At 46.7% G+C, this 25,182-nt stretch overlaps 1 protein-coding gene across 9 annotated transcripts in view; it reads left to right on the forward strand.

Moving 5' to 3' along the window:
- The window catches only part of AKAP13 (A-kinase anchoring protein 13), a 218,535-nt gene that overhangs the window by 77,864 nt on the left and 115,489 nt on the right, over positions 1 to 25,182 (forward strand). For all 9 annotated transcript variants that reach the window (XM_083850425.1, XM_083850427.1, XM_083850428.1 and 6 more), the window contains exons 6-7: positions 10,654 to 10,950; positions 21,383 to 21,566. In XM_083850425.1, the coding sequence (XP_083706551.1) occupies positions 10,654 to 10,950; positions 21,383 to 21,566 (481 nt within the window). The remainder of the gene's footprint in view (positions 1 to 10,653; positions 10,951 to 21,382; positions 21,567 to 25,182) is intronic.

The raw sequence follows: 25,182 nt of genomic DNA on the forward strand, positions 1-25,182 counted from the left end.
TAAACAATTGCCTTATTTTGCGTACCAGGGTATCCACCCACGATACCTGGTTAATTCAAGTGGATTTAAATGTAATTCTGTTTTGGTCATCTTCTTCCTCATTTGCACGTCCATTGAGAGTAGGATGTGTGGTTTGGATTACTGCTTTTGCCTTTTAAAGATCTCTTGCTTGACTTCACTAGAATTACATGACTCTGAGGTGGCAGTTATTGAATGTGTAACTATGGAGTTCTATTGTAGAAAATACAAAGTTATATTTACGCACAGTAAAAAACATCAGGTTTTAAATGCGAGCAAGATACTGGAGGACTCCTTTACAAGGTTAGAGATGCTGTTGTCCAAGTGGTGTGCAGCTCGTTAAGATCTGTCTGTGCTTAGGATCTGCTTAATTAATGTGGTGATGTTCATTACTATAGGCCTGGTGAAACACGGCCCTTCTCCCTGAAACACTGCCACGCAGTTCATTCGAACACAGCACTTCTGAAAGTCTCTTGCAGGGGCAATCAAACGCACGGTGCTTGGTGCCATCCCTCCAGCGCCGGGAGCTCAGACAGAGTGGTTTCTCACATTAAAGCCCACCACTCTTTTTAAGCCCTCGTGCAGTTAAAGCAAAACAAAGCAAATCAGCGCGGCGTTTCCCTTCGGTGACTTCAGGACCGTGGGAATGGGCATGTTCCAGGCTGCGGTCCCTGCCATTAACCTTTCCTTCTGACTTGTTGCTATGCAGCACATTGATCCGAGTGTGAGAAAAGCGTCTGACATTTTCACTGCATGCAGTATAGCTGATGGGACTGAGTGTATCGCTTGGTTTTGTGATTTATTTGTTTTTAAATCTATCTAGTGACTTGTTTTAAGAGATGTGCATGCAGCACAATTTGGGCGCAGGGCTTTGCTAATGAAATACGACGTTTCCTCCTGGCGATTAGCGGCTAAGAGTTGGCTACCCCGATTGCTCATTTCCGTCCCCTTTCTGTGCTATCGGGGTCGTTATTATTGCTTGGGAAGAGAAGCCTTTTTACGGTTCTGGTTCCTGGAAGCCGGTGCAGTGGGTTAGCTCACCGCCTGTTTTCTCCCGGCGACTCGCAGCCCGTGTGTGCGCGGGGCGCGCTGGGGCTGTGGCAGCGCTGCTGGCGGTGACCTCATCTCCCCGCGGGGACCCGAGCGGCCGAATTGCCAAGAAAGGAACTGAAAAGATGCTGTGTTCGTCCGCAGCCGCCGAAGGAACCAGAATACTTCATGGGATTTCCGGGCAGCAGTAATGCTTTCCTACAGCATTTGCCCGGGCATCCTCTGTGCCATGGCTTGGCGGGTGGCCGTGCCTCATCCCCTGCCGCTGCTTCTTCCCGTGTCCTGCTGGCCCCAAACCTAAGGGAGCTGCTAGGGCGGGCTCTCGGGGCTCTTTTTGTCACCGTTAGTCGGAATAGGTGGGAAATCTGACTCCGCTTCTGATTCAGAGGGAAGGGAGGGAATTGCTCTCAATTGTTCCTTGTTTTATAGTGGCTTTTTCTTTTTTTTTTTTCCTAGTTTCAGTGGAGTTGTGATTTTGTTGTGTGGGATGCTCCATAAGGATGGTTGCTGTCCCAAAATGCAGTTTAGATCAGGCAAATATTGAGCAGGGACCTCAAGGAAAGGCAGTTGTGTGCCTGCCAGCCGGAGCGAGGGAAGACGTGACGTCCTAGATGTAAAGCTACCATTGGCATAACACCTTTTTCTGTGCTCATACCTCATTTTGGAGAAACTACCTGAGTTTAAAAAAATAAAAAAGCCTGCAGTGGTGAAGAAGACGCTGAGGAGAAGCAAACTGGGAGGAGAGAATCATTTTATCACGCTGACACAGATGTGTTTGTCCAGCGTTACTTCAGCCCCGACTATTCTGATTTTAATACAGGCATGACTTATTTCAGCCCAGCTCTTCCTCCTTCTCCTTCCTGCACCCTGCAGCGGGTCTGTAATCGCGTGTTTACATCGTAAATTCAGCCAGTTGCCTTGGCGATGGTTGTGGTGACTCACGGCTGGCGTTATTCGACCTCGCTGCAGGATTAGCCATCAGCAAGAGGCGGTGTGTGGGAGCCCAGCCCTTGTTTAACACCCGAGCCCGGGCAGTCAGCAAGTGCTGTGCCAGTAAACTCTGCAGGCAGCTTTTAACCAAAACCTCGTCCTTTTCCCGGCCGGGAGCAGCTTGCCTTTACCTCCGTGCAGCAAGAGGAGTCGCGCATCCCTGGGATGCTGCAGCTGCTGGAGGGGCGAGCGGGGCTCCGGAGGATGAAAGGAGGGCTGAGTTGTAAGAATTGAGCCAAGCCCCTCCACCAGCCAGCCTCAAACCTCCTCTGCATCCCCTCTGGCCTCGTGGTTCTTCTCTCATCCTCTTCCCAAGGCCTCACAGTTACATACAGTCCCCGAGGGGATTTGGACGCAGTCCCTCGGGGAGCTGGGGTTACAGGGGAGCTGGCGTTCTGCTAAAGCTAATGTAAAGACAAAAGACTGATTTTTTTTTTTTCTGTTTCTGACTTTACCAGTAGTTTTGGTGAAGTATGGGGGTGTAAGAAGCAGAAAGGGAAATGATTTGATTACATCTGGTGCCAAAATTAAGTAGAATGTTTTAGCAAAGCTTTCAAAGGGAAATCACATTTAAAAAAGAAATCTCAACAACTCAAGGTGGTTTTAGATGAGAAATTAAGGAAAATGAAATGGAAATATAAACTGTGAGAATGCATCCTAGATTTTTGCATGTGAAAATTCTTGATTTCCTGAAAGGCTTACCTAAAGAAAAGCAGACAACTGCAGTCAAATGACTGCAGCCTTTTATATAATTAGTGGAGCAGCCTGCCTCTGCCTTATCCTGTCTTTATCATCAGCGTTAAACTTCAGATGGATAAAGTTAACAGTGCTGTTCAAGTAAAAGCTTTTTATTTCATAATAAAAGAAAGGGTATCAGATTGTAAATTTATGGGAGCAACTTCTCCTCAGAGAAAATGTTCAATTAAGACATTAGATTTGGCACTCTGTTTGGTAATTAGCTTGTATCCTCTGTCGGCGTGTGGCTCCCTGGCTGATGGTGTGCCCCTGGCAGTGCTGCTCGTGGGATGGTGCCGTGGAGCCTCCCACAATCAGTGCCTTAATAATTAATGAATTGCACAAATTTATAAGGAGAGAGAACGGGCTTTCGTTTTCCCATGGCTCATGTCAAGAATTTCTGGGGTGGCTGTGCCGCCTCTCTGCTGCGCTCGCCAGAGCATCTCTCGAACATCGCGTGCGGTTTTGGGTGCCTTTCCCCGCGCAGGGAAAATGATTAAAAACCGTGCTGTTATTTTACAGGAATGTAAGTTTACCACATGCAGCTGTCAATCCGCAAGTATCGAGCTTGAAGCGAAGGCACCTTGAATTCTGATAGCCAGGTGCACGTGTGTAGGAGAGTCTTTTGGACAGGAAAAGACTATAAAAGTGACATAAAAGTAAGGAAAAAATGCTCACTACGGATGCAGTAAGATTGTGAGTCATACTATAGGAAAAAGGGAGGCAAGGATCGGACCCAAGAGACTTCAGGGATGTAGGATGTGTCCTGGTTTGCTGCCTTGTTTGTATCACCAACAGAATTTAGCAGCTCCCAGTAGGGACGTTGAGAGGAGCCCAGCGTAGTCGTTAATCCTTTATAGATAATGAGGTGCATATCATTTCAGCTTCAGTGCCTTGAGAAAGGTACCTGAATATGTCACTAAATGTAGATTCAGAAATCACTCAAGGGATGGAGTAATACCCGTGGTTTTGTACTCGCTCTGACGGATGGGCTGGGTGGTTACAGGTGGTTATCCTGCCCCACTATTGGCTCTGTCGGGAATTTAGGGGAATAGCTTCCCCTTGTAAGAAACAGGTTCTCAGCTGATCTGATCGTTCACAACTAAAACATCAAAACAAATTACTGAGTCACAAGAACTGGGCAGTGAATCTTTTGTGTGCTTCCAATTGCTCTTTTGCCAAACTAAGAACAAATCAGGTTGTATGCTATAACCGAGCTTCTGTTTGCCTTGGTGAAAAGGTACCAAAACCTGGTTTTGCTATTGCTTTACTGTGACTATTAAGATGCTTCAATTTCCAAATGATCTGGTTCAAATTTTCCATAATTTAAGAAGATTTCCTCTCTACCAGAGGTACTTAGTAGTTGTGCAGAACTATTTCAAGCACTCTCATCGGGCACTTCCCCTGCTAAGGTCCATCTGCGCGGCAGGCAGAGATGCGGTGGCACTGAACGTTTCTCTGGTTTGGATATCATTACCTACCAAAGCATGGCCACCGCGTTTTGTGAATTAAGAAAATACAAAGTGTAAGCAGGGAAGGATACAGAGAAGCGATAGCACCTCGGCTGCTGTGGCTAAACTGTTGTTGCTGCTGAAATGATGCAGTCCTTGTTACTGTAGTGACTGAGCCTGTCTTAATCTCTAATACAGTTTTCTTCCCAGCATCTCTGCAGGGTAGGGAGGGTAGTGGAGACGTTGAATGGCCAAGCAAATGGCACATGGTCGTATAGAAAGTCTGTCAAAGCAAGGAAGTGAAACTTGATTGCAAGGCAGCAGCCTCATCTCCTGCCTCTGCTTCTGGAGCAGTTTTTCCCCCACAGAAAACAAAAATAAATGAAGCCTCAAAGCATGGTCCGGCAAACAAAACAACAAAAAAAAGAACGACCTCATCCTCGTTCGCACGAGTCCAAAGCCCCAAGCTCAGTGTGCAGCGGGGGCAGCTCAGGACCAGCAAGCTGTCGGGTGGATTTGGGGAGAACTTCCCCAGCTGCACTTGGAGGAGCTCGCAGAAAAAAGCTCATGGTGCTGTGAGCTGGCGTGCTGCAACTGTGGCTGCATCATCTGGCACGGGTTTGGCTTTGTGCTACAAGTGTGGTAGCTGGGAAGCACCGGGGAGCCCCGTGGAGCAAAATAGGGAGAGACAGGTACCGTAGGTGCTGTAAATGCAATGCTGCAGCAGCTCGTAATCAGACCGGGGAAGGGAAGGAACTAGCACGTCTGTAAGCTAAGTCACCGAAACAATAGCTAAGGTGATTCTGCGAGGTGTGATGCTGTTGTGATGCATTATATGGCCATGAGCCCTCTCGGTGTAAGACCTACACCGCTTTTCCCCATCGGTTGACCTCAAAAGGTAGGGGATCCTTGCCTGGATTTCAAAGGGGAGGAGGAGAAGCATCAGAGGCACGAGGTGTCCTGCAAGAGTGCCCAGCTGCCAGCCATTTCCCCAGAGCCAAAACCCTCCTGTGAGCTCCAGTTGGCCCAGTCCCAGGCAGCTTTCTGTCCAGGGTGCAGCTCGGGTGGAGAAGCAGGTTCTGAATCTTTTTATTTTTATTTATTTATTTATATATTGTGGTTCTGAATTCGTATAGCTCTTTGTTTTTTCCTTCCTTCCTTTCTGCTAGTTGAAAGGGTAAACTGAAATTAATTTCAATTAGTTTGGAAATAGTTTCATTTCAAACTTCTATTTTACTGTGAAATCCTTTACATATGTTCATGCTTTATTCTCTCCTACCACAGATTCTGTTTTCCCCTAGGAAACGACTTTTCATAGAAAAAGCTATATTTCATGAATTACAATCTTTGTACTGGTAGACCAAAAGGGTAAACAACTTGCATAACAAATGACCACTTGGCAGTACCAGTTGTGGATGTTAGAATACTCTTAATTATGAAACAAAAAAACCCCTAAAATAGAATAAAACAGTGTAGCCAAGAAGACTTTTTTGCAGTCCGTCCTCTTTGGTGTACTTAATTGCTCTAGGCAGTGCAATTAAAAGGAAATGATGCCAGTTTGAGATGACATCAGTCACAGGAAAAAGTGATTGAATCTGCATTGAAATTATTTATGAGGTAATGTGTGGGGTCTTACACTTCTTCAGATTTTTAAGAACCTCTGCAGCATAAAGGACCTTAAAAAATCTTTCTACACTTTCCATATGAGTAGCACAGGGCTTAAAATGGAAAAAAAAAAAAAGGCTCCCGTCCGTCAGTGATACAGCGCCTGTGTATTTCATAAGGTCTCTTGTGATGCAAGGGGGAAGACAATATCTGTAAATCCCCTACGCGCTTCAAATATGGGCTCTAGTTTTCAGAACCAGAATTTGGGATTTCTAAAGGAGAAAAGAGCTCTTTTTCAGATGGTCATGGGAGAGAGATCCCTTGACTTGCCTGTCTACGAGCCACCAGATGGCAACATCTGGTGGATGCGAACGCAAACTATTCCAGGGGATTGCTGTCTGTCTTCCCTGTCCTGCTTTTAAACCTCCTTATGAGATGTCTTCAGGCTCAGCCCCACCGTGGTAACTCCGAGGATGCAATTAGCACAGTGGTCCTTAGTCACCTACCAGGCAAACCTAAACACGTGCTTCCAGCAGGGCTTTAAATAGCCGCCCAGGCTGGGGGCCCATTGTCTGCTATCTCAAATGTGAATTCTGAAAATAGGAGGTTTGGACAGGATTTCCACTTTGAGAGCAGTGGGAAATGAAATCATGTTTTAGTAAGAGCTCTGTTTAGCAGCGACAGTGTTTTGTCTCCATGTGTGCCTTGTTTAGTGATGAGAAGCCTGCTGAGGGTCCCGCCGCCACCCTTTCAACCACAGCCCAGGTCAATGACACGGGTGTCCCTTGGCCGGCCAGGTCTGTGACCATACATTAACCTGTCTGCCAAGCCCTCACAGCTCCGAACCTCCGCCTTTTATCCTCCTCGTTGTTTTGCAACGTTATTGCGTAGAGGAGGCAGCGCTATCGGACCGATGCATCTCATCTGAGCAGGGATGAGCGCAGAGAGGCCAGAACCCCGCGTTCCTCGCTTTCTGTTGTTGTGCATTGCCCAAAGCAAGTTTCACTGAGTGGCCCGAGAAGGAATTCCGTAATTGAAGAGCTGTTGTCTTGCTTTAAACAATTTTTAAAGTATGGGTTTATGTGAAGATGAGGAATTCACTTTATCATGACAGAAGCAACCGCTGCGCCCATTGCTGCATAGACTGGAAAGTTTTAAAATTTCTGTATTTTTCCTGCAGTTTGTTGGCGTGGCCAAGTAGTACCGAGTAGTCGAGTGCTTCTAAATTTGGAGCAACAAACCGAGGAGGAGAAGGAGAAATGGGGTAAAATGCAATAGAGGAAGAATTAGGGGGTGGGTGATTTGACTTTTGTCACGGTTAGGCTAGTGCAGAAATGATGTAACGTACTGTGGCAAAAACTGTACGAAGAAGAGAACGGCATGTAGCGTGAGACATCAGCGTGGTAAAAACACTGCCATGTTTGTTGGAGGAGTTAAAATTCAGGTTGGAGTATTGCTGGATGATAACAGTGTGGCCGTGTTCAGGATTTAACCATTTGCTTTCGCTGTTTTGGCCAGGGGTCCAGGTTTGTGGAGGCGACGGAAGGCAGTCAGCGTTGTGCAGCATTGCAAACCCAGTTGCGCTCGAAAGCTCCGAGATGTCTCTTGCAATTTGTGGGTGCACCCACGTGCGTGATTTATTCAGCCCCCTGCGTTTTTCAGCCTTCTAAAAGGCAAACCTTTGCAGACAGCCTATAAATAGGCTCGTCGTTCTCCCTGACGCACCCGGGTTTTTCACCTCTGCGGTGAGTCAGAAGGGTTTTGTTCCGCTCCTGGAGGGGAGCGCAGCGGCGGGTAGCCGGCACCCTGGTGCTTGTGGCACCCCGTGCTAGGAGAAAACCTCACTGTCTGCCCGCTGGAGCAGCAAGGAGACAATTCAGAGCAATAGCCTCCGTTCCGGCACTGCCCTGAGCTCTTTCTGATCTTGGGCAAGTTACTTAACCTCGTAAAAACAGCTTTGGGCTTGTTCCGCAGATGATAACCACTTATCTCCTGAGAGTGCCAGAAAGCTGAGCTCACTTTTCCTAACGCTGCTCGACGTGCTCTGGGAAAAGGGGCTGTTGAAGTTCAGCTGCTGGTCCAGGCGCAGGAAGCAGGGCTTTGATGTGGACAAAGCCCGGCCCCACCAGCGGTTCATGCAGAAGGTCGTGTGCGCGCGCTCGGCTCTTCGGGCCCTTTGCTTACGACGTCCCTGTAGCTGTTTCAAAGCAGGGGGCAGAGACCTCTTGAGCAATCATATTTATTGCTCCTCATTCGTTTGAACTGTTTGCCAAAGTCAGAACCTGTCCCAGACTCTTCCCCCCCCGAGCCTGACATCTCTTCGGATGTGGGGAAGGAGAACATCAAAGCCTCACGAGGGGTTGCCCTTCAGAAGAGCATTCCTCAGGGTTTAGCGGGATGCTCGTTTGATCCCATCAGACGGACACGGGTTGTCGGCCCTGTCACCTCGCTTTCAGGGCTGTTAGGTGCTGGTGGGAGTTAGGAGAGGTTGTCACCTCTGCTTGTGTCACGTTGAATGCTCCTGCATTCATTTTGCAGGAGCCTAAATTGCATTTCCTTAAATTTCCTGCAAGCCTGGCGTTTCACCCGTGCCCGTTTAAGGAGACCACGTTTCTTGACTGAGGTTTCTCCAGTTGTTGTCATGACTGAGCTCTTGCTGCCCCACGCAAAGGTTGTTTGGCTTCATCACAAGGAAGGGACCGTCCTGATGTGTTTCTCCGTGACTGCTAGGTGGCCGTGTTTGCCTCCAGCTCCAGTCCTGAAGGACAACCGGCTTTCTGGCAGAGTGGCTGAGTTCTAGGGTGTTTTGCAGATGGGATTCTTAGGGGAATAGAGAAAAATAGTTTAAAAAAAAAATCAAAATCAAAGGTTTAGCTTTTCTCATGCTATTAGGCAATCTTTTATTAGGAATTTTTTTTTTTTAACTTCGCATTCTAGCGAACTTGCACTGCTTTGTGTGAGGGAGAGCCAAGTTCACAGCCCTTGAGTCAGCTTTCGTAGGATAGCGCGGTGCTCTTCAGGCTGCGTACAGCTCGGGGTTTTGTGGAGGCTTTAAACAACGCCAGTAAGTCTCACTAGCTCCTTATTCTGATATTCAAAGGAAGATGGGCAAAGCAAGAAGGTATAGGGGGAGGGATGTATAGTTCCGAACTGCATTAAAGGGTAGTTCCCCCCAAATTGCACCTTCTGCCTTGAATATTCAAGGTTTCTGCTGTGTTCATGCATAGAGTTCCTGCATGGGCTTCCTCTGGGCCACCGAGGTCTCTGCCACTGCCTGTCCTGACAGCTGGTGACGGACTGAACTCTGAACACGTGTCCAATATTTCCAAGTCCTCGCTGCTTTAGGGTGCGAGGACTCACCGCATCCTGTGCTTTTCTCCAAGTGAGGCTTAGCCACAGCTTCCAAAGAACAGCAAAAAAAGGACTTCTCACCCTTACTCTTAGTTGTAACATCACTGCTAGTTTGTCTATTCCTTCAGCTTTCACATCATTTGTCTTTGATACAGTTCCAGCTGCACTTGCTCTCCTTAGGAAGCCGCACAGCCTCGTCTCGGACAATTTTGGTGCTGCCCGCAGTGTCCTAATAGCAATTTTGACCTTTCAATTAACTTCAGGATCGCCTCTTTCAGCAGACAAACCTGTACGGGTGCCAAGAGCCTCAACAGATTTGGAAGGTCGGCTGAATGGCTGCAGAGATTAGGGACATATTTTCCTTTTGTCAGTGAAATCAACGGCAAAGGGCCCTGACACAAGAAGGAAACTTTCCCACTGACCACAAATAGGGGCTTAAATAGAATTTTCAAGCCTTTAAAAATAAATCGTCATTTTGTATTGAATTAAGTCGGGTTTCATGAATGTAGTAGGATGCTGAGGTCATGGGCAAAAAGAAGCTGTTCCAGTAATTAGCGACGGGTCCGTGCTGTTCTGGCAAAAACAGCGCTGACGTCAGGCTGACACTGGAACAAGGAGCTGTGCCGCACGGTGGGCTTGCAACACGAGCCTTATTATTGAAGGGGCACGTCTGACAGTTGCCAGTGCTGGCCGTGTTGGGCACATAGTATATTTTTCCTTTTTAAATCGCCGAAAGATTTTTTTTTCCCCTCTAAACTTTATTTTTCAAGCTTCTGGGTCAGTAAAACTGTTGCCACGCCAAGACATCCTTTCTTTTGCTTCCCCTGCCCTAATTAAATAAAGGTACCGAGCTTCCACCCGCCTCGTTTGGCAAATATGGCAAGTGGCCATTTCCAGGTTTTTATTTAGCAGAAGCAGCTTAGTTTTACTTCTGTCTTTCAGGCTGTGCTCTCCTAGTGACTGCTGCTTTGTAGGTCTGTGCGTTAGGTGACGTCGCAGTGGTTGTCGTCCGAGCCAAGTGCTGGGACAGCTTTTGGAGTAGGCAATTTCACAGCACCTGGGTTCTAGTTTCTGGTGAGTTCCCGAGTCCGGTGGAGCTGGAAAAGAAAAGCTTGTCTGACCGTGTAATCTAGCTGGTCGGACCATAACTTCCATTGGTGTATTGGCAAAATCTTTCATTGAATTTACTTGTAGCTGATCAAAAATAGTCTGGTCAGATCAGAGCTGCTTAGGTGTTTATGGATTTATATTGCAACAAATAAAAAGAGAGGAATTACACATCTTTTCCTTTTAAGCTCTACAAGAAATACTTGTCTCTGCAAATATATGTAAACTCCCAAGAAAGCATTTAATATAGAGTTGTGACCCTCAATAACTCATTTTTATCTGATTTAATATAAAGAACATGTGTAATTCTCTCTCCTATACCATTTCCCTTGGTTTTATTTTGCAGGCCATGACTGCTGTGAGACGGTGAAGGTGGTACTTTGTGCCTCCAAAGAAGGCCATCCCATTCTGGTCGTGGCAGAAGAGAGTTTCCAGTTCATCCAGGATGAAGCCTACGACGCAGCCCAGTTTCTGGCCACCTGCGCGGGGAACCAGCAGGCACTCATCTTCACCCGCTTCTTGGACCGGTCAAGACCACCCGCTGCCGACGTGGACTTTTTGGATGAGAAAGTGGCTTTGGCATTTCGACACCTGAAGCTGCCGGCAGAATGGAACGTGCTGGGAGCAGACCAGTCCCTGAACGGTGAGGAGCATGGGGGCACGCGGGAGATGGGGCTGGGAAGAGGGGGAAAAAGTCGTCTGCTTTGGGAGCCATCCACGTGACTTTCAAAATATGCGTTGGTCTTCGTGCGGAGAGGTGGCACATGATGTACCCCGTGTCCTACTGCATCTTCTGCGTCCTGTGCTTTGCACTTCAGACACCCTGCAATGCAGAAGGCACCGATGTTTCCTCTGTGTCTTCTGCTATAAAATAGGGCATGCTGTGGTGAGAGGTCAGTGTTGTAACACACACCCCGGTGGGGGTTTTGTGTCTTTGCAGTGCTCTGCACGCATCAGCATCGTGCTTCTCAGATTTCCTGAAAGAAATGGGTCTGTGTAGGAACCTGAATGTCCTGGGGAATATTAGCCTTGTGACACAGCCTCGGCACTTTGATGGATGTTGGTTTTACAGCACAGGTGCAAAGGGATGCGATGTGTGCAAAACACATCTAATGTCTCGTGGAGGAGCTGGCTGGCTGCCTGCGGGCAGCACAGTTGGTGTGCAAGCACCCCGAGGCTTTGTGCAGCGTCCTGGCTGTACGGCCGTCTGAGCGAACACAGATGTTCCCCAAAGTGAGCCTGGATAATTTTGCGAATAAAAGAGAGTGGAAGTGGGAAAGCCTGACCGATATTAGCCCTCAACCACAGCAGTGAGGGCTACTGAGCTTATAAATAAAGGTCAGCGCTGGCCCAAAGTCTGTGATAACTGCAGAGCAGAAGAGTGGGAGCATTTGATATGCTCCCATAGCATGTCCATAGCCTTGGAGATCTGCTGGTTTTGGCATGGGAGAGCTTTAAGGAAGCATACTGGGGCACTGCGGGGCTAGTTCCGGTGCGTACAAATTGTTGCTGTAAATTTTGGGGGTACTTTGGCAAGTAGTTGCACATAAGGAACATGGCTGTGGGGCACCCGCTATCTTTTATGGGATACGGCAGCACGAGCACTGGAAGAGGAATGGGACGTGGTTTGTTCAGCACAGAGGCTGCAGTTCTGCTTGCCCTGACGGGGGTTTTCTGCAGGATTTTTTTTTCTGCTTTCTTTTCCTCTGACTGTTTTTGTAAACATGAATGCATGGGCAGGCAGCTGAAGCAGTGTTAGGAGACATTCAAAGATGGGATCATATTTAGTGGTTTCTGGATAGAAATTCCGACGCTGTTGTCTGTTTACCAGGAGATAAACACTGGGTAGTTTTTTTCCTGATGTTTCTTTTTGCATTTTAAAAAGTTGTGATAACGCAGGCATTTCTGTTTTGTTTAAGTGATGAAAACACAGTCAAAGACTGGCAAAGCGCTGTTAATTAATGAACATTTCCATTGAAGCTCTTAAGTGTTGCTGACTTCGCAGGAAGGCCGAGATCTAGTTTTTCTTTTTGACTTCGGTTACTCTTAGGAAAATCAGTACTTAGGGAAATCAGGCTGTAGGGTTTCCACCGATTTGCTCGGCATACGCTTATGTGCCTGAAAGTCCCGATGGCGTGGGGCTGTGAATGCTAATGGACCCGAGGAGCATCTGTTGCATCTTACAGTGAGGAGGGGGAGCTGAGCGTTTTGGCACCGCGTGCGAGGTTTCTGCAGGCATGCGTTCGTGTGAGGGAACAGACACCATGGCAGGAAATGCAGCTTCCATCTGAGAGTGCTGGTGCTCTGAAATGTTCGTTGCAGTGAGTCCTTTCACAAGTAACCGTGTAAGGGCAGCTTGTTCATGACTTGGTCTGGTTTTCATCCCCTGACCAGCTTTTTGTCCAGGGGCAGATTTATCTGGTGGTTCGTTTTCAGTGAGCTAATTATGCACGGGGAACTTGGGGGAATTCTTGTGATTGTGACAGGAAGGATTTGTATGTATAATCATCCTTTTGGTCACGTAACCCTAATTTGGTGGAACGAGGTGGAAGAGATGTCTCTGGTTCATGACGGAGAGCTGCATTAGGAAAAGCTGCTCTGTGGTGAAACACAACGCCCCTCTCTGGTGGTGCTTGTGGGTTAATTTGGGGTTTGGAGAGTAAAAAGCGTAGCACAGATTGAAATTGTGGGAGCACGAGAACAATTCTGCATGCTCTGGCCTGTGCCCCTGCAGTGGGCCAGCCCCTCCTGCATTGCCTCACTACCTACAACAGTTCCCCTGATTCATATTTCCCATTTTGCTAAATGTCACTGCCAGATACTTCAAGTAACCTTCTCGAAGGAGAAAATGCTGTAGAAATGAGAACAAAAGAGAATGTCAGATCCCTTCGTGAAAGATTTTCGCGCCGCCTCTCAGCTGGCATGTCTCTATGGGCTCTTGTGGGCTGCAAACAAAACACTGCTGTTCAGCAAAAGCTCTGAAAGCAGGAGCGAGCGGCGAGCCTCAGCCAGCTCTCCGGGCACAGCAGCGTGGTGGGGAAGCGCTGTTCGGAGGTGGCCGCTGCTGTAAAACATGTTTAAAGGGCCATGTTTTGAAGGGCTGGAGTCTAGAGAGAGGTAGGAGGTTGTGGCCTTTCTGCAGGACGAACTGGGGTACACGCTCCAGGGTTGAGCACGGTTCGGTGCTGGTTTTTGGGGTGGGGATGGCTCCGGGCAGGGGCTTCCTTCACCCACTCCGAAGTCTTCCAGCAGAGGACGGCGAGTTCAGTGCTGTCACACCCCAAAGGGCAGAGAGGTTGCTAGAAGTAACACTTAATAAGGAAAAGTGCAGGATAGCTCTGCACCAGAGCTATGCAAGAATCGTGTGCTTGCTTATGTTTTGGTTGCCAGACCAAGGCCTTCATTCTTTAAGGGTTTGCCATTGCTCAAGATTAAAGGCATGGTGCGTTCTTATAGCCAAATTGCTAAGAACACATTGTTTCAGCTGCGGGTTAAAAATACCTCCAAAATTATTTAAAACTGCTAGAGGACATTTGCAAACATTCCAGTGGAACACCTTTCTTTTTTTTTTTTTTTTTTGTCCGTAACCTACTTAAATTAGCTGTTGCCATTCAACAAGAATGAAGTTTGTTCGGTCTCCGTAATCCCAGTAGTCTTTCACACTAGATATTCTTTACATTTATTTCTTGTCATCTCTTTAAACATCATTTTCATTGAAATAAATTGAAAATAAAATCAGCGTTTCTTCCTGTGTTGTCATCAGAGCATTGTCAAAAACCCAATATGTTTGTTCGCAGTATTCTCATTGGTTTTATTTTCACTGGTCTGGAAGAGCAAAAGTTTTTGTTGCTTAAAAGGAAACTGCCCCCAAATCACATGCATTGAGCAGTATTGATTAATCTATACAGTAATTTTATTGTATTTGATTAACATTGCTCAAAACCAGTATTTATTAATTTATATTGCTCTGGTACAATGTAAAAGACTAAAATAATCTGTTAGCACATTCCCTTGTTCATCACCTAAAATTCATTGAAAAAAGTGGATTCATTTGGACCTCAGTAAGCTCTGAATGAAGCCTTTGTGCCACATTTAGCCCCAGACTGTTTTTGTAGGACTTGGACTTTGATGACAAGCTTTTTGTTCAGCAGTCGGAGCGTGGAGTGCGATACCCAGCCTGGTCTTACCAGCGACCGACAGCGACGCTCGTGTGGTGGGGGGCAGTGGTTGGACCTCGTGAATCCCTGATGGAAAAGCGAGTTCAGAAAACAGAATCGTTTTGCTGAAACTGTTTGTCAGTGGTCTCACCTTACAGCTTTCCTTGTTTGCTTTTCTCTGGGAAGATGATACTCTTACCCAAATTTCTTGTTTCTAATTCTTTACCCTTCTGATTTGGTCACGCATTGACTTGCATAAGGTTTCCAACTAACAATTTCTGTATGGAGAAGTTTCCTCATGAAAATACATGGCTATGTATAAAGCCTATTCTCAAGCTTTCCTCGTGTCAGCTGCTCTCACCGGCTGTAGCTGGATTTCGGGGCATTTCGATCAACGCTCTGGTCCAGTGTGGAAGGAGCTGACTGGAAAGCAGAGAAGGGAGTTGTGGTGTTTTGGTCCTTTTCCAGTAGCAGCATTTGTTGGCCATGTTTTTGCTGTTTGGTTCGGTCTTAGGATGTTGTACATATGACTTTTAAATTGCCTTCCCAATCACCACTTCTTACTTTCCTCATTCTCCACAACTCCACCCGCAGTGTGGGATACTTGGGGTGCAGCCTCCCACCTGCTACTTGCAGAAGACCTCAGAGAAGCTTTCAGTCCTTAGTTCAGAGGAAAAGACCCCAGAAAGACTTGCAGTAACTCTGCATTAAGTATCTGTTTATCCACAGATACAAAACATTTTACAGGGAATGCTGAGCTGTTGTGCCAATAATGGGACGTTGGGAGAGGAACGTACAGGTCCCGTACTGAACCAGGGGTGGGAGCACCTGAGTGTCCTGATGCCATCAGGGAGCAGACAGAAGATTCACGACCATTTGGTTAGGTGATCTGAACAGTGAAAAAAAGCCTGGTACGTGCCAAGACTGCAGGAGATGGAGGAAATCGCAGAATCACCTAGGCTGAAAAAGACCTTCAAGATCATCGAGTCCAACCAAGCCGGTGCCGTGTCACTGGGGCGGCAGCGTGTCCTTGCCTTGCAGGGACCAGGCAGGGCTTTTGCTTGGGCAGGTGAAGGCTTTGCATTCCAAATCCAGAGAGCATCTGAACCCCATGGGCACGGGTATCCTGCCTCCTCCCTGCTTGCTGCTGCTGCCCCGGGGCCGCGGTGTCGTCAGCGCTCTGCTCTTCCCCCAGCCCTGCACCGTCCCTTCCTGGGCTTTGCTCTTAATTCTCTGTCAACCTGCGGGAACTCAAATGGCATCCAAAAATGTATCTCAGACTATCCGTAATTAGGGATTGCTTTTGTTACCATGGTGTTCCAAACACAGCATTACTTTCAGGTGCTGTATAATCATGTCAGCCTTAATTACTGCAAGTGCACTGCAACTTTCTAAAGAACGTGGTCATTACTGTTGTTGAGGGTAGGGTTATTTACTGTTCCCAGTGACATTTGGAAGGCTGTTGTTAAAACCAAACAGATGGTTACACTTTATATCTAGAAATCAAAATTTAATATGTATTCCGAGGGTATGTGCAGTATAAATACAGGACTGTAATTTTCTATTTTAAATTATTAAACAGAAAATAAACTAACTGGAAAATGAAAACAGTATTTGGAGATAGAAGTAATGATTATGGCTTGTTTGTGTTGCAGTAAGGAAAAAAGGCAGGAAAAAAATTAGGGAGGATCTAAGGCTCAGGTATGAAAAGCTTACAGAGCTTAATCCTTGAGTTAGCTATCAGCAGTAAACAGACCGCTTTCAAAATGTCTTTTAGGAAACACTGTCCCGTCAATTTAGTCATCAAAATAAGTGGTGAAATCCAGACCCGTGGTTACGATTCTGGCGGTGTGGGCTTTTCAAGACGGTGCTTTCGGAGCGCTGTGACGATCGGCCGGGAGAGCGAGCCCTTCCCCTGGGAGCGCGGGGAGAAGCCGGCCCTTTGATGAGCTGCGAGATAGCCGCAGATGCGGGCGGATAACCAGGAGGCCATCTTACTAGATAAAACCCGTAGCATCTCCCTGACTTTAGGAATGCAGCTGCTGACGTCTTCAATGCGTACGGCTTCAGGAGCGCTGAATAATAAACATCCCTGTGCAATACGCGCTCCTTAAGAAATAAAGCTCCGCGAGCTCGCCAGGTAGGAGGTCGGTGGAGAAGAAGTTGCTTTGCCCCAGTTTGGAATAGTCTGGGTTGCGTTGCAGGTTTGATAACTTCGCATCAAAACCAGTAGGACCGTAGTGTGCAATGCAGCGGGCCACCAGGATGAGAGATCAGAAGGATCCCAACAGAATACAGAAAGAGAGAATGTCTGAAGAGAGAAAGTAACCAAAAAAGCCTCATTAAAAAGAGACAAACAAGAAGCCTAAAAAAGGCTTTTCAAAGCTTTCCAGAAATAACTAAAATGAAATTTGGTTGTTAGGAGCTAACATTTTTTTCCATTGGAGCATGTTACGGAGATGTGGCTGATGATGTTTCTCTGACATGAAGCTTTAATCTGCTCATCTCCTGCACTCCTCTTATAGTTTCCTCTTGAATGCTTTCAGGGTAATAGTTACTAGCATTCTTTTCTTTGGGTTTTGTATTCTTTCCAGTCTGCTTCCCACCTTTCTCTCTGCCCTCTGATAAAGGACTGTATATTAGAAATCGGCACGACCTTTTCTGAGCCTACCGCACAAAGTGCTCTGTTCAGCTACAGCACTTGATAAGATGAAAAAAAAAATCTTTTCCATACCTAAATTTAATGCCCTCTGCAGTGGAAAATGTGAAGCAGAAAATGCTTGTTCTTGCTCAGCCAGTGTCTGAAATGTACCACTCAGTCTGTGGCTGAGAAATCGTTGGCAGGAGAGCGTTTCTGTTCCCTTAGATATTAGTGGGAATGAGGACACGAAGATCCTTTGGTGTGCTTTGAAAAATTTGTTGTTTATAAGACTAAAAAAGAATTACCCACACATCGTTTTATTAACTGAACTCGAAACTCCAAACACAGTGTCTTCGCCTTGACCTTCCTTTGGTACTCGTCTCTCAAGCCGTCGTGCAGGACCTCGGCATAAAGTGACGGCTTGTTTCTGCTCTCTGCTCCCTGTGCTTCTCGAGGGTTGAGCTGAGCACTGAGAGCATTTCCAGCCAGAAACAAAGAGAACAAAGTTCTGAGGCCAGATTTGATGGTGGATTTCAGAATTGCCAAGAATACGTGATTTCATCTGAGAAACAAGTGAAGGTCACCATCCCAGGAAGATGAGTGTGAGATTCTCGGAGCTGTTCCCGTCCATGGCTTTCTCTTCCTCAATGAGCTGTCTCAGGCTTTGGAGGACAAAGTGAGCAGTTTGGTGTGCCTAACTCTAAATAAACAGCAGGTTTCAAAAAGGAATAGTTTGTTATTATTATTACTGTTCTTTAACCAGGATTAAAATGAAAGTTTTTACTTAAGGAACAGTTTGTGTTCTCAGATGTGTCATACCCAAACTGCTTTTTTTTCCCTCTTCAATGCTTTTTTGTTTAGTGATAATAGCACCTTAAACTTTAATCCTTTACAGTTAGCAAAGTACATTTGATGTTCTTCTACAGATTTTTTTTTCCTTAGTTACCCAGATAAACCGTCTGTTCATGTGTCACAGCTGCAAAGAAAAATACATAAAAATAATACATCTAAAGTCTTCTGTTTTGCCAGCTGGATTAGAGTGCCCTGCCATTATGGGACAATAATCATATGTTTCAACTCTTGCCTATTACTAGGAAACGAGAAAGGAACAAAAACAATCTTGGCCTTTCCAGTATCGTGTGTCTTGTATTTCCACAGTTTCCTAATTGCAAGAACCTTTTTGTTGACATTCAAAGAACAGCCATTTTAAGATGAGAAGCTCATGCTTGACGTGTGGTAGGAGAAAAAGCTCAGGCTATTGCTTGTCAAAGCTTTTGTTGTTCTCCATAGCTGGAGAAGGCATTTTACACCATGCCAGGACACTATAATCATTGGCTGAATTTCCAGCGTCCTGTGGTACGCGCTTCATCCCTTCAGAGGTAGGGCGGCTGTAGGGATGCTGCCTGGCTCCCTCCCTTCTCCATCCCGCAGCACTCCCATGCTCAATGCAGACCTGCTCTTGGCTTGTTCTGAGCAATGCCGTACACAGGCGGATGTATTTTTCACTGTATGTTAGTAGTTAATCCAGTCCCCAGATGGCACGTGCCTTTTCACTGTAGCTGTGCAAGTTTTGCACACTCCAAAACCTTCTAAAGCCATTGCCCAGGGCCCCGCAGTTGTTGGATGCGCCGTACTTTGTCTCTGTGCTGCCATCATCCATGCCCATCTGTCAGGATGGCCTCGGGCCAGTTTATATGTCAGGCAGATCCTTTCAGCTGGGCCTGGAGAGTGAATTTGTGTGTTTAGTACGCTCGGGATGGCAACACGCCACGTCTTGTACACGTCTTCTGTGCACGCCGTTGTTGCTCAGAGGCATTGGGGCAGTGCCACGACCGTTCAGTCGCGTTGGTAGACACCTCCAGCCACCTGCATCCACTAGCCTGACAATAGTGAAGATTGTTTTAAAAGAATGGGGAAAAGGGTGGGATGTTCAGAAAGTGCAGTCAAATGAGCAGCTTAACTCCCGTGAAGGTTCGGGACATCGGGAGGGGCATTTCCTCTCTGGAAATAGGAGGTAGGGAGGGGCACCCAGCTGGAGCAGGGGTGGGATGAGCAGCTGCCAGCACCTTTCAAGGCCCGCAGCTGGTGTGTGATTTGCTGGCAAACTGTCAGTTGGGGTGTAAAAGTTGCTGCTGCCTAACCATGCAGCTCTCAGCTGAAGGAGGAGGAAGGATTTTGGCCTGGGAGTCCGTGCTTGTGCCTTTCAGGTCTGCCCTGCTCGGTTTTGGTGCGAGGGTATCCGTTTCAGCGAGGAAGTCCCCTTCCAACAAAGCAGCTAGAGCAGGAGCTCCCTTGCTGGAACAGATGCGGTCAGACCAGTGCAACGCGTTCTTTATTTGGACACCAGTCATTTGCTCCAACATAAGTGCTTTTGTGCTTCCTACATCCGCAGCAGGAAGAGTTGTGTTGCTTTAATTATGCTAGCTGACTGCCAGTTTATTCCTACAACTAATGCAGGAATTTTGTGCAAGTTCCCTGAGTGAAACCTTGGGCATCTGCTTTCACTCCACTTAAGTACAACCTGTATCCGCACTTCCTCCTTTTTTCAACCTCATCAGTAGTTTTTCCCTTATGTCTTATCTGTAGGGTGTGTTATTTTTCATTATTCGTTAAGGCCAAGACTGGCAGCTGTTGATTAACTACTTTGTTGGTTGTTTATTTCTAAAGCACTGCACTCTATAGCACTTGACACCAAAATCCTTGTCATTACTCTCCCACGGGCTGAGAATTTGTCTCTTAGTGAGCTCAGCTATTCCCTTTTCCTCTGATCAGCTGGAACCTCCGTTCAGACGTACTCGTGTATTCAGGACGGCGTGGTTTTGCTTTATGGTAATCAAGAGGAGGTTAGGGAGGAAGGCTTGGTTTGTAGCCCAGAAACCCAATTTGGAGTCATATGGAAGAGAGATGGTGCCAGAAAGCTTTGGTTCTTGAATACAGATTAGTTCTTCGGGAACTGATCCAAAAAGTGGGGAAAAACTGTGTGTCGGGCACGGCAGAACTCCCCCCTTCTCGCTTCGTTCTTCACTAAAGGTCTTAATGATGTCCCTTAAGAAAGTGAGCAAGAAAAACAACAGCCCGCTGAAGAGATGATTTCTCTTGAGGCATGCTTCTTGGAGAAAAAATACTTAATTAAATCTTAGATGCATTGTACACTTGCATTTTTAAACCTACTGTATAGGTTTGGCTGGCGACCAAATTAATACCCAAATAAATCATCGCTATGATACTGAAGGTATTATACCAAGCGTGCTCATTGGCGCCGTTTACGCAGACCCAGCTGGTGCTTTTCTGTTGTTGTTGCTGCCAGTCAATACTGAAATCCTTTGTTAATTAAAAGAACAAATTTGTATTTCTTGCAGTTTTTTTAACCCAAATGCTTTTGCCCTCCCTACAGAAGTACCACGCTTTGATCTGCAAGTGCCGTATTTCAGCAGTGCATCTGGAGCCCATTTCTGGTTGAAGCTTTTCAGAGCAGAGTTGTAGGGCTGCAGCTTTTGGAGGAGGGGGACACTTTTCCGAGATGAAAGCTTTAGGCTCAAGAGTGACTTTTACCAAATTAGAAGGTCACGGTTATTAAACATAAAAAGCAGCAGAGGAGATTACTAGTTTATAAATGCTGCTGCTCAGAATTACAGAGCTACTGTGGAAAGCTGAGAAAAGCTGGTCTAAGGCACAGTGAAACCAGGAAATCAAAACCCTCAGTTTTTTATGTCTATATGAGAGGCTAAACTGTTCTCTTTTATAACCGCTCTGCGTATGTGCTTCACTTGCAGTTCATTTTCTCAATGCCTTGGGACAAATCAGTGTCCCGTTAAATAACAGAACTCGTCCGTTCCTAAAACCTGGTCCTGGGCATGGGGGAAAAAAAGGGGTTGGATGTATAAAAAAACCACCCGAACATGCCGGGCTCTATAGGGCAGCTTTGTGGTAGTCGTGGCTGTCCATGAAGCCGTTCTTTTCACGTTGGCTTCTGTGGTCTTTCAGTCTTACCCCGAGAGGTCCTGCGCATGTTCAGTCCCACCATAGCTAGTCCCTTGCTTTCAGGCGCTGGTCTCTCCTGGATTTCACAGCCAGCTTGTGCTGAGCATGTTTTTCCAGGTGCTGCAGTGTTTAGGTTCCTTGGCTTTTTGGCTGTCAGCACCTCCAGTTTCATGCCAGCCATTGTGCAGTCCTCGGCGTGTGCATGGCTTGTCTCCAGTAGCAAGGATGTGGGGAAATGGCATTCACCTGGACTGCAGCCTGCAAATTCCTATTTCTTTTTCCTTCTTTATTCCCAGAGAACATCCCTCGGGAGACACTGATGCACTTCGCGGTGAGGCTGGGTCTGCTGCGGCTGACATGGTTTCTGCTCCAGCAGCCAGGAGGAAGAGGAGCGCTCAGCATCCACAACAACGAAGGCGCTACGCCCGTGAGCCTGGCCTTGGAGAGGGGCTACCAGAAGTTACATCAACTTTTGACGGAGTAAGGATGATTTTAATGGTTACTCCGCTCATTTTCCGTTCTCTGTGTCATGCTTCCCTTTGCTTTATCCTTGAGGAGTGTCTAAGAGCTATACTCCACCCTTAAAGACATTTTTTTCTATAATTTTGCTTTTACCTTTATTGCTAGAAGCAATGGGGGCGTGTCCTTAGGATTTATGGTAAGTGCAGTAACACTGTTGGGTTCTCCTTTTCTACTGCACATTGTTCTCTTTCCAGCAGTCCCTTAAAGCCCAACATGAGTCACTGTAATATCGCCTAATTAAGACAAACCTTATGCAAACACAAGAGGAAGAGGTTTGCTTCGAACAAGTACAGCTGTCCAAAAGAGCGTAGCTGGCAGGCTTTGTGGTGATGGTTGGGACTGTCACATTCTTATTTCATAGATTTGGAGGTTTTTGGTTAAACAAGGCCACAACAATTTTATTGAAATAAGGCAGCGTCTTGTAGAGAACAAATATCTACCAGGAGAGGTAAGAATGTAGGTAAAAATTAATGCCAGTATTTACAAGAGAAACTGTGAGGCAGCTAGGTCTTGCCAACTCATAGCCAGTGACTTGCGTGAGCATTTACTGCAGCGTTTTACAAGGAACCCTTCAGAAAATGGAAAGCTGTTTTTGAACAGCAAGTGTTTGCAGTACCAGCTTTAAAAGCTGCAGATAATAAAGACAAAGAGCTGAAATAAGTCTGGGGGGTGGGGATTTGTAAAAGAGGAAAGATTTGGTCTGCACGTCTGTTATTCTGATGCCTAGTTCTCTTAAGCTGTGTTATTAACTTTGTTTTTCTGATTTGAATCTGCAGATGCTTAGGGTTTATGTTGAGTGACCCAGTGTCATGTTTAGGAGTCTTCTGTGTTGTCTGCATTCTCACGCAACATTTCTTTATGCTACAAACTGTAAGTTATTCTTCCCTCTATAGTTGTTGGACAGGATGTTAGAGGCAGAACAAATGAGATCTGCTGCTGGCCTGACTGCATTTAAGTTTCATCTGTAGTAATTCAGCCATCCACAAACCAAGTGGGGATGCAGAAGAAGGTGCAGGGTGTGACAGGAGCTGTACTCTAACCATTTTTTTGCCACTGTTGAACCAATAGAGTGGTGGTGGCGGTGTTGCTTTTTTTTTTTTTCCACGTGAGTTCAACAACAGTCACGCTGTGAAAATACTCAAAGCTCTTGTGGGTTACTTTGTAAAACGGGAATATGCCAAGTTGTCCTGCAACTGTGGCAAAGTTCTGTTAACACCGTTAGTCTCACCTTGGAGAATTTGCATACTCTCAAGAAGTTTAAAATAGCCAAAACTTGATTATAGAGCTCGCAGCAAAGAGAGCAATCTGAATAGTAGTAGAGCTGTTAATTTAAAAAGAAATGGGAAGTAAACAGAGCTGTTACAACAACTATTACAGTGTATTTGGTAGTGGATTTCACAACCAGTTCCAATACTGGGATGGCAGTTCTCGCTTGGTGGAAGAAAGAAACGAGCACGTGGGTTACACGGCATTGCCCTCTGCCAATCGTTCATGGAGCACTGCTGCTGTGATCCAGGGGATCTCTCTGGTGACCTTTGCAGCTCATCTTCGAACACAAGGCACTGTAGCAACCTCAGTACCGTTAAGGTGCTGCCTCTCCTTCTTTTTAATATATCCTTAAACTGCTTATGTGGGTTAAGCAGAATTATGGTCAGTTTTTGTCTTGGACGTCTGGTTGGAAATATGATGCAGAAATATTTGATGGCCGTGGCTCCGAGAGCCGTGCTACCTGCGTGCAGTGCTGCAAGCAGGCTGCCCCGAGCCGTGGGTGCTGGAAGTCACAGGGCCGCTTCTTGATGCCCAGTACAAGGCAAGGTGCCATGCTGTGAGCTCGGGGCTGCCCGGAGTGGTGGCAGTGCTGTGTGATGTGGGGACTGCCACGGCCCTTCGCACGTGGGGATGGTGGCTACAAAACGAAGGTGTCCTGTTTGCACAGCAGACATTTCCTGGTGCTCGGTGCTTTCTGCGGTTGCATGGGATCAGGGCTTGAAAATCCCTGCTGGGAGGAGAACTAGTGAGTTTCAGAATAGAGAAAAGCAGCCAAGTTCCACGACAGGAGTATATATCATTTATGTGCTGTCAAAACACAATGGATGCTGTACAACCGCTTTTCTGCGCTCTGCTTCTGCACAGGCTGTATAATCCACGCACACAAATTTGGCACACAACTTGTACCACTCAGCAAAATACGGAGCAGCAACGCATGTTAGCGAGAGCCCATACAAAGGAGTCATTATTTTTACAAGTAATTAAACTGCACTTCACAAAATAAATGAATGCAGTGTGTTTTGTGATGCATTATTCTTGGGGGGATTTTATTGTTCACTTGCTTGCTAATTTGCAGGACCCCGCGCTTCACAATGATCCTCCTTGCCAGCATGGGGAAGGGGTGAAGTTTGGCTGTAATTAGGGTACAGGCTCAAAACCTTCTCCGCTGATGCAGTTTTGTCTGGGTTCAGCTGCAGAGCAGTCTGATTCAGCCACAGCGTAAATATTTTTCTCAAAAACTTAATTACGCCGGTGACATTTTGGATTTCTGTTTATCAGCCGAGCTTTCCCTTTTCAGCTGCCGGTGTTCGTTTGCAAAAATGAAAGATGACTTCAAGCGAAATGGTGCAAGCCTGGGAGTCGCCTTTGCTGTAGGCTCCAGCTTGTGAAGTGGCTCCTGCATCCTGTGGCAGGGCCGATGTGTGCACTGCTACTTTTGAGGCTGAAGCGAGGAGCTGCAGAGGAGCCCGCGTGGGCTGCCTGAGCTGGAGAGCGAGATGCTGATATGCCGATAGCAGTGCTCTTCAGTTGTGTGGCATCCCTGAGGGTGCTCATTTCATCTTCTAGATTAAAGCAAAAGTCTCACAGTACAAATGGAATAGGATGGTGCAGAAGGGTGGGACTTTATTTTTAGGGACAAAAAGCACGGAAGGGTTTTCTCCAGGAATATTCTTCTTTGCTTTCTAGCAGCTTGGCGAGCGGGTGTTTCTTAAATACACCTGATCTTGTATGAAAAAGCCTCGGACACCAGGCAGGTTGCACAGCCCTCTGAGCTTCAACAGTTTCTGAGTGCGGTAGGAGTGAGTTCAGAAACGGAGGCTCCTTCCTTGAAGCCTGCTACTTCCTTATGTTTAAATTGGGCAATGCTAGCTCCAGGGCGTTGGCAGCCCTCGTCTGCTGTGCTCCGTGGAGAAGAGAGGGCTCGGGAGAGGCAGCGGGGTTGTTAACCAGGGGGAGCACGCGCCGTGCGAGTAACTTGGCCTCTGCAACAGGACAGCTGCATTTTGCACTAGTTGGTGTTTTCAAATCCAGCTCAGCGTAGTAATATAATCTGCCTGCCAGCTCCATGTTCTTCAGTGCTTTGCAAGTCAGGCAAGTAAAATGGCTCCAAGAAAGAGCTCGCGTTCACAGTGTCAGAGGAGTCGGAGTGCCATCCTGCGAAACACACACTGATTGGTAATCCGATTTCACTGCTGCAGACCAAAGTTCTGTCCAGCAACCCAAACCTATCAGTCATTTGTGTTTTTTTTTTCTATGAAGCCAAATGCTTGTCGTTCCTTCCCAGCTGTGAGTGATTTATGCCCCC

Source organism: Anser anser, assembly GCF_964211835.1.
Source record: "Anser anser genome assembly, chromosome: 10".
Classification (NCBI taxonomy): Eukaryota; Metazoa; Chordata; class Aves; order Anseriformes; family Anatidae; genus Anser; species Anser anser.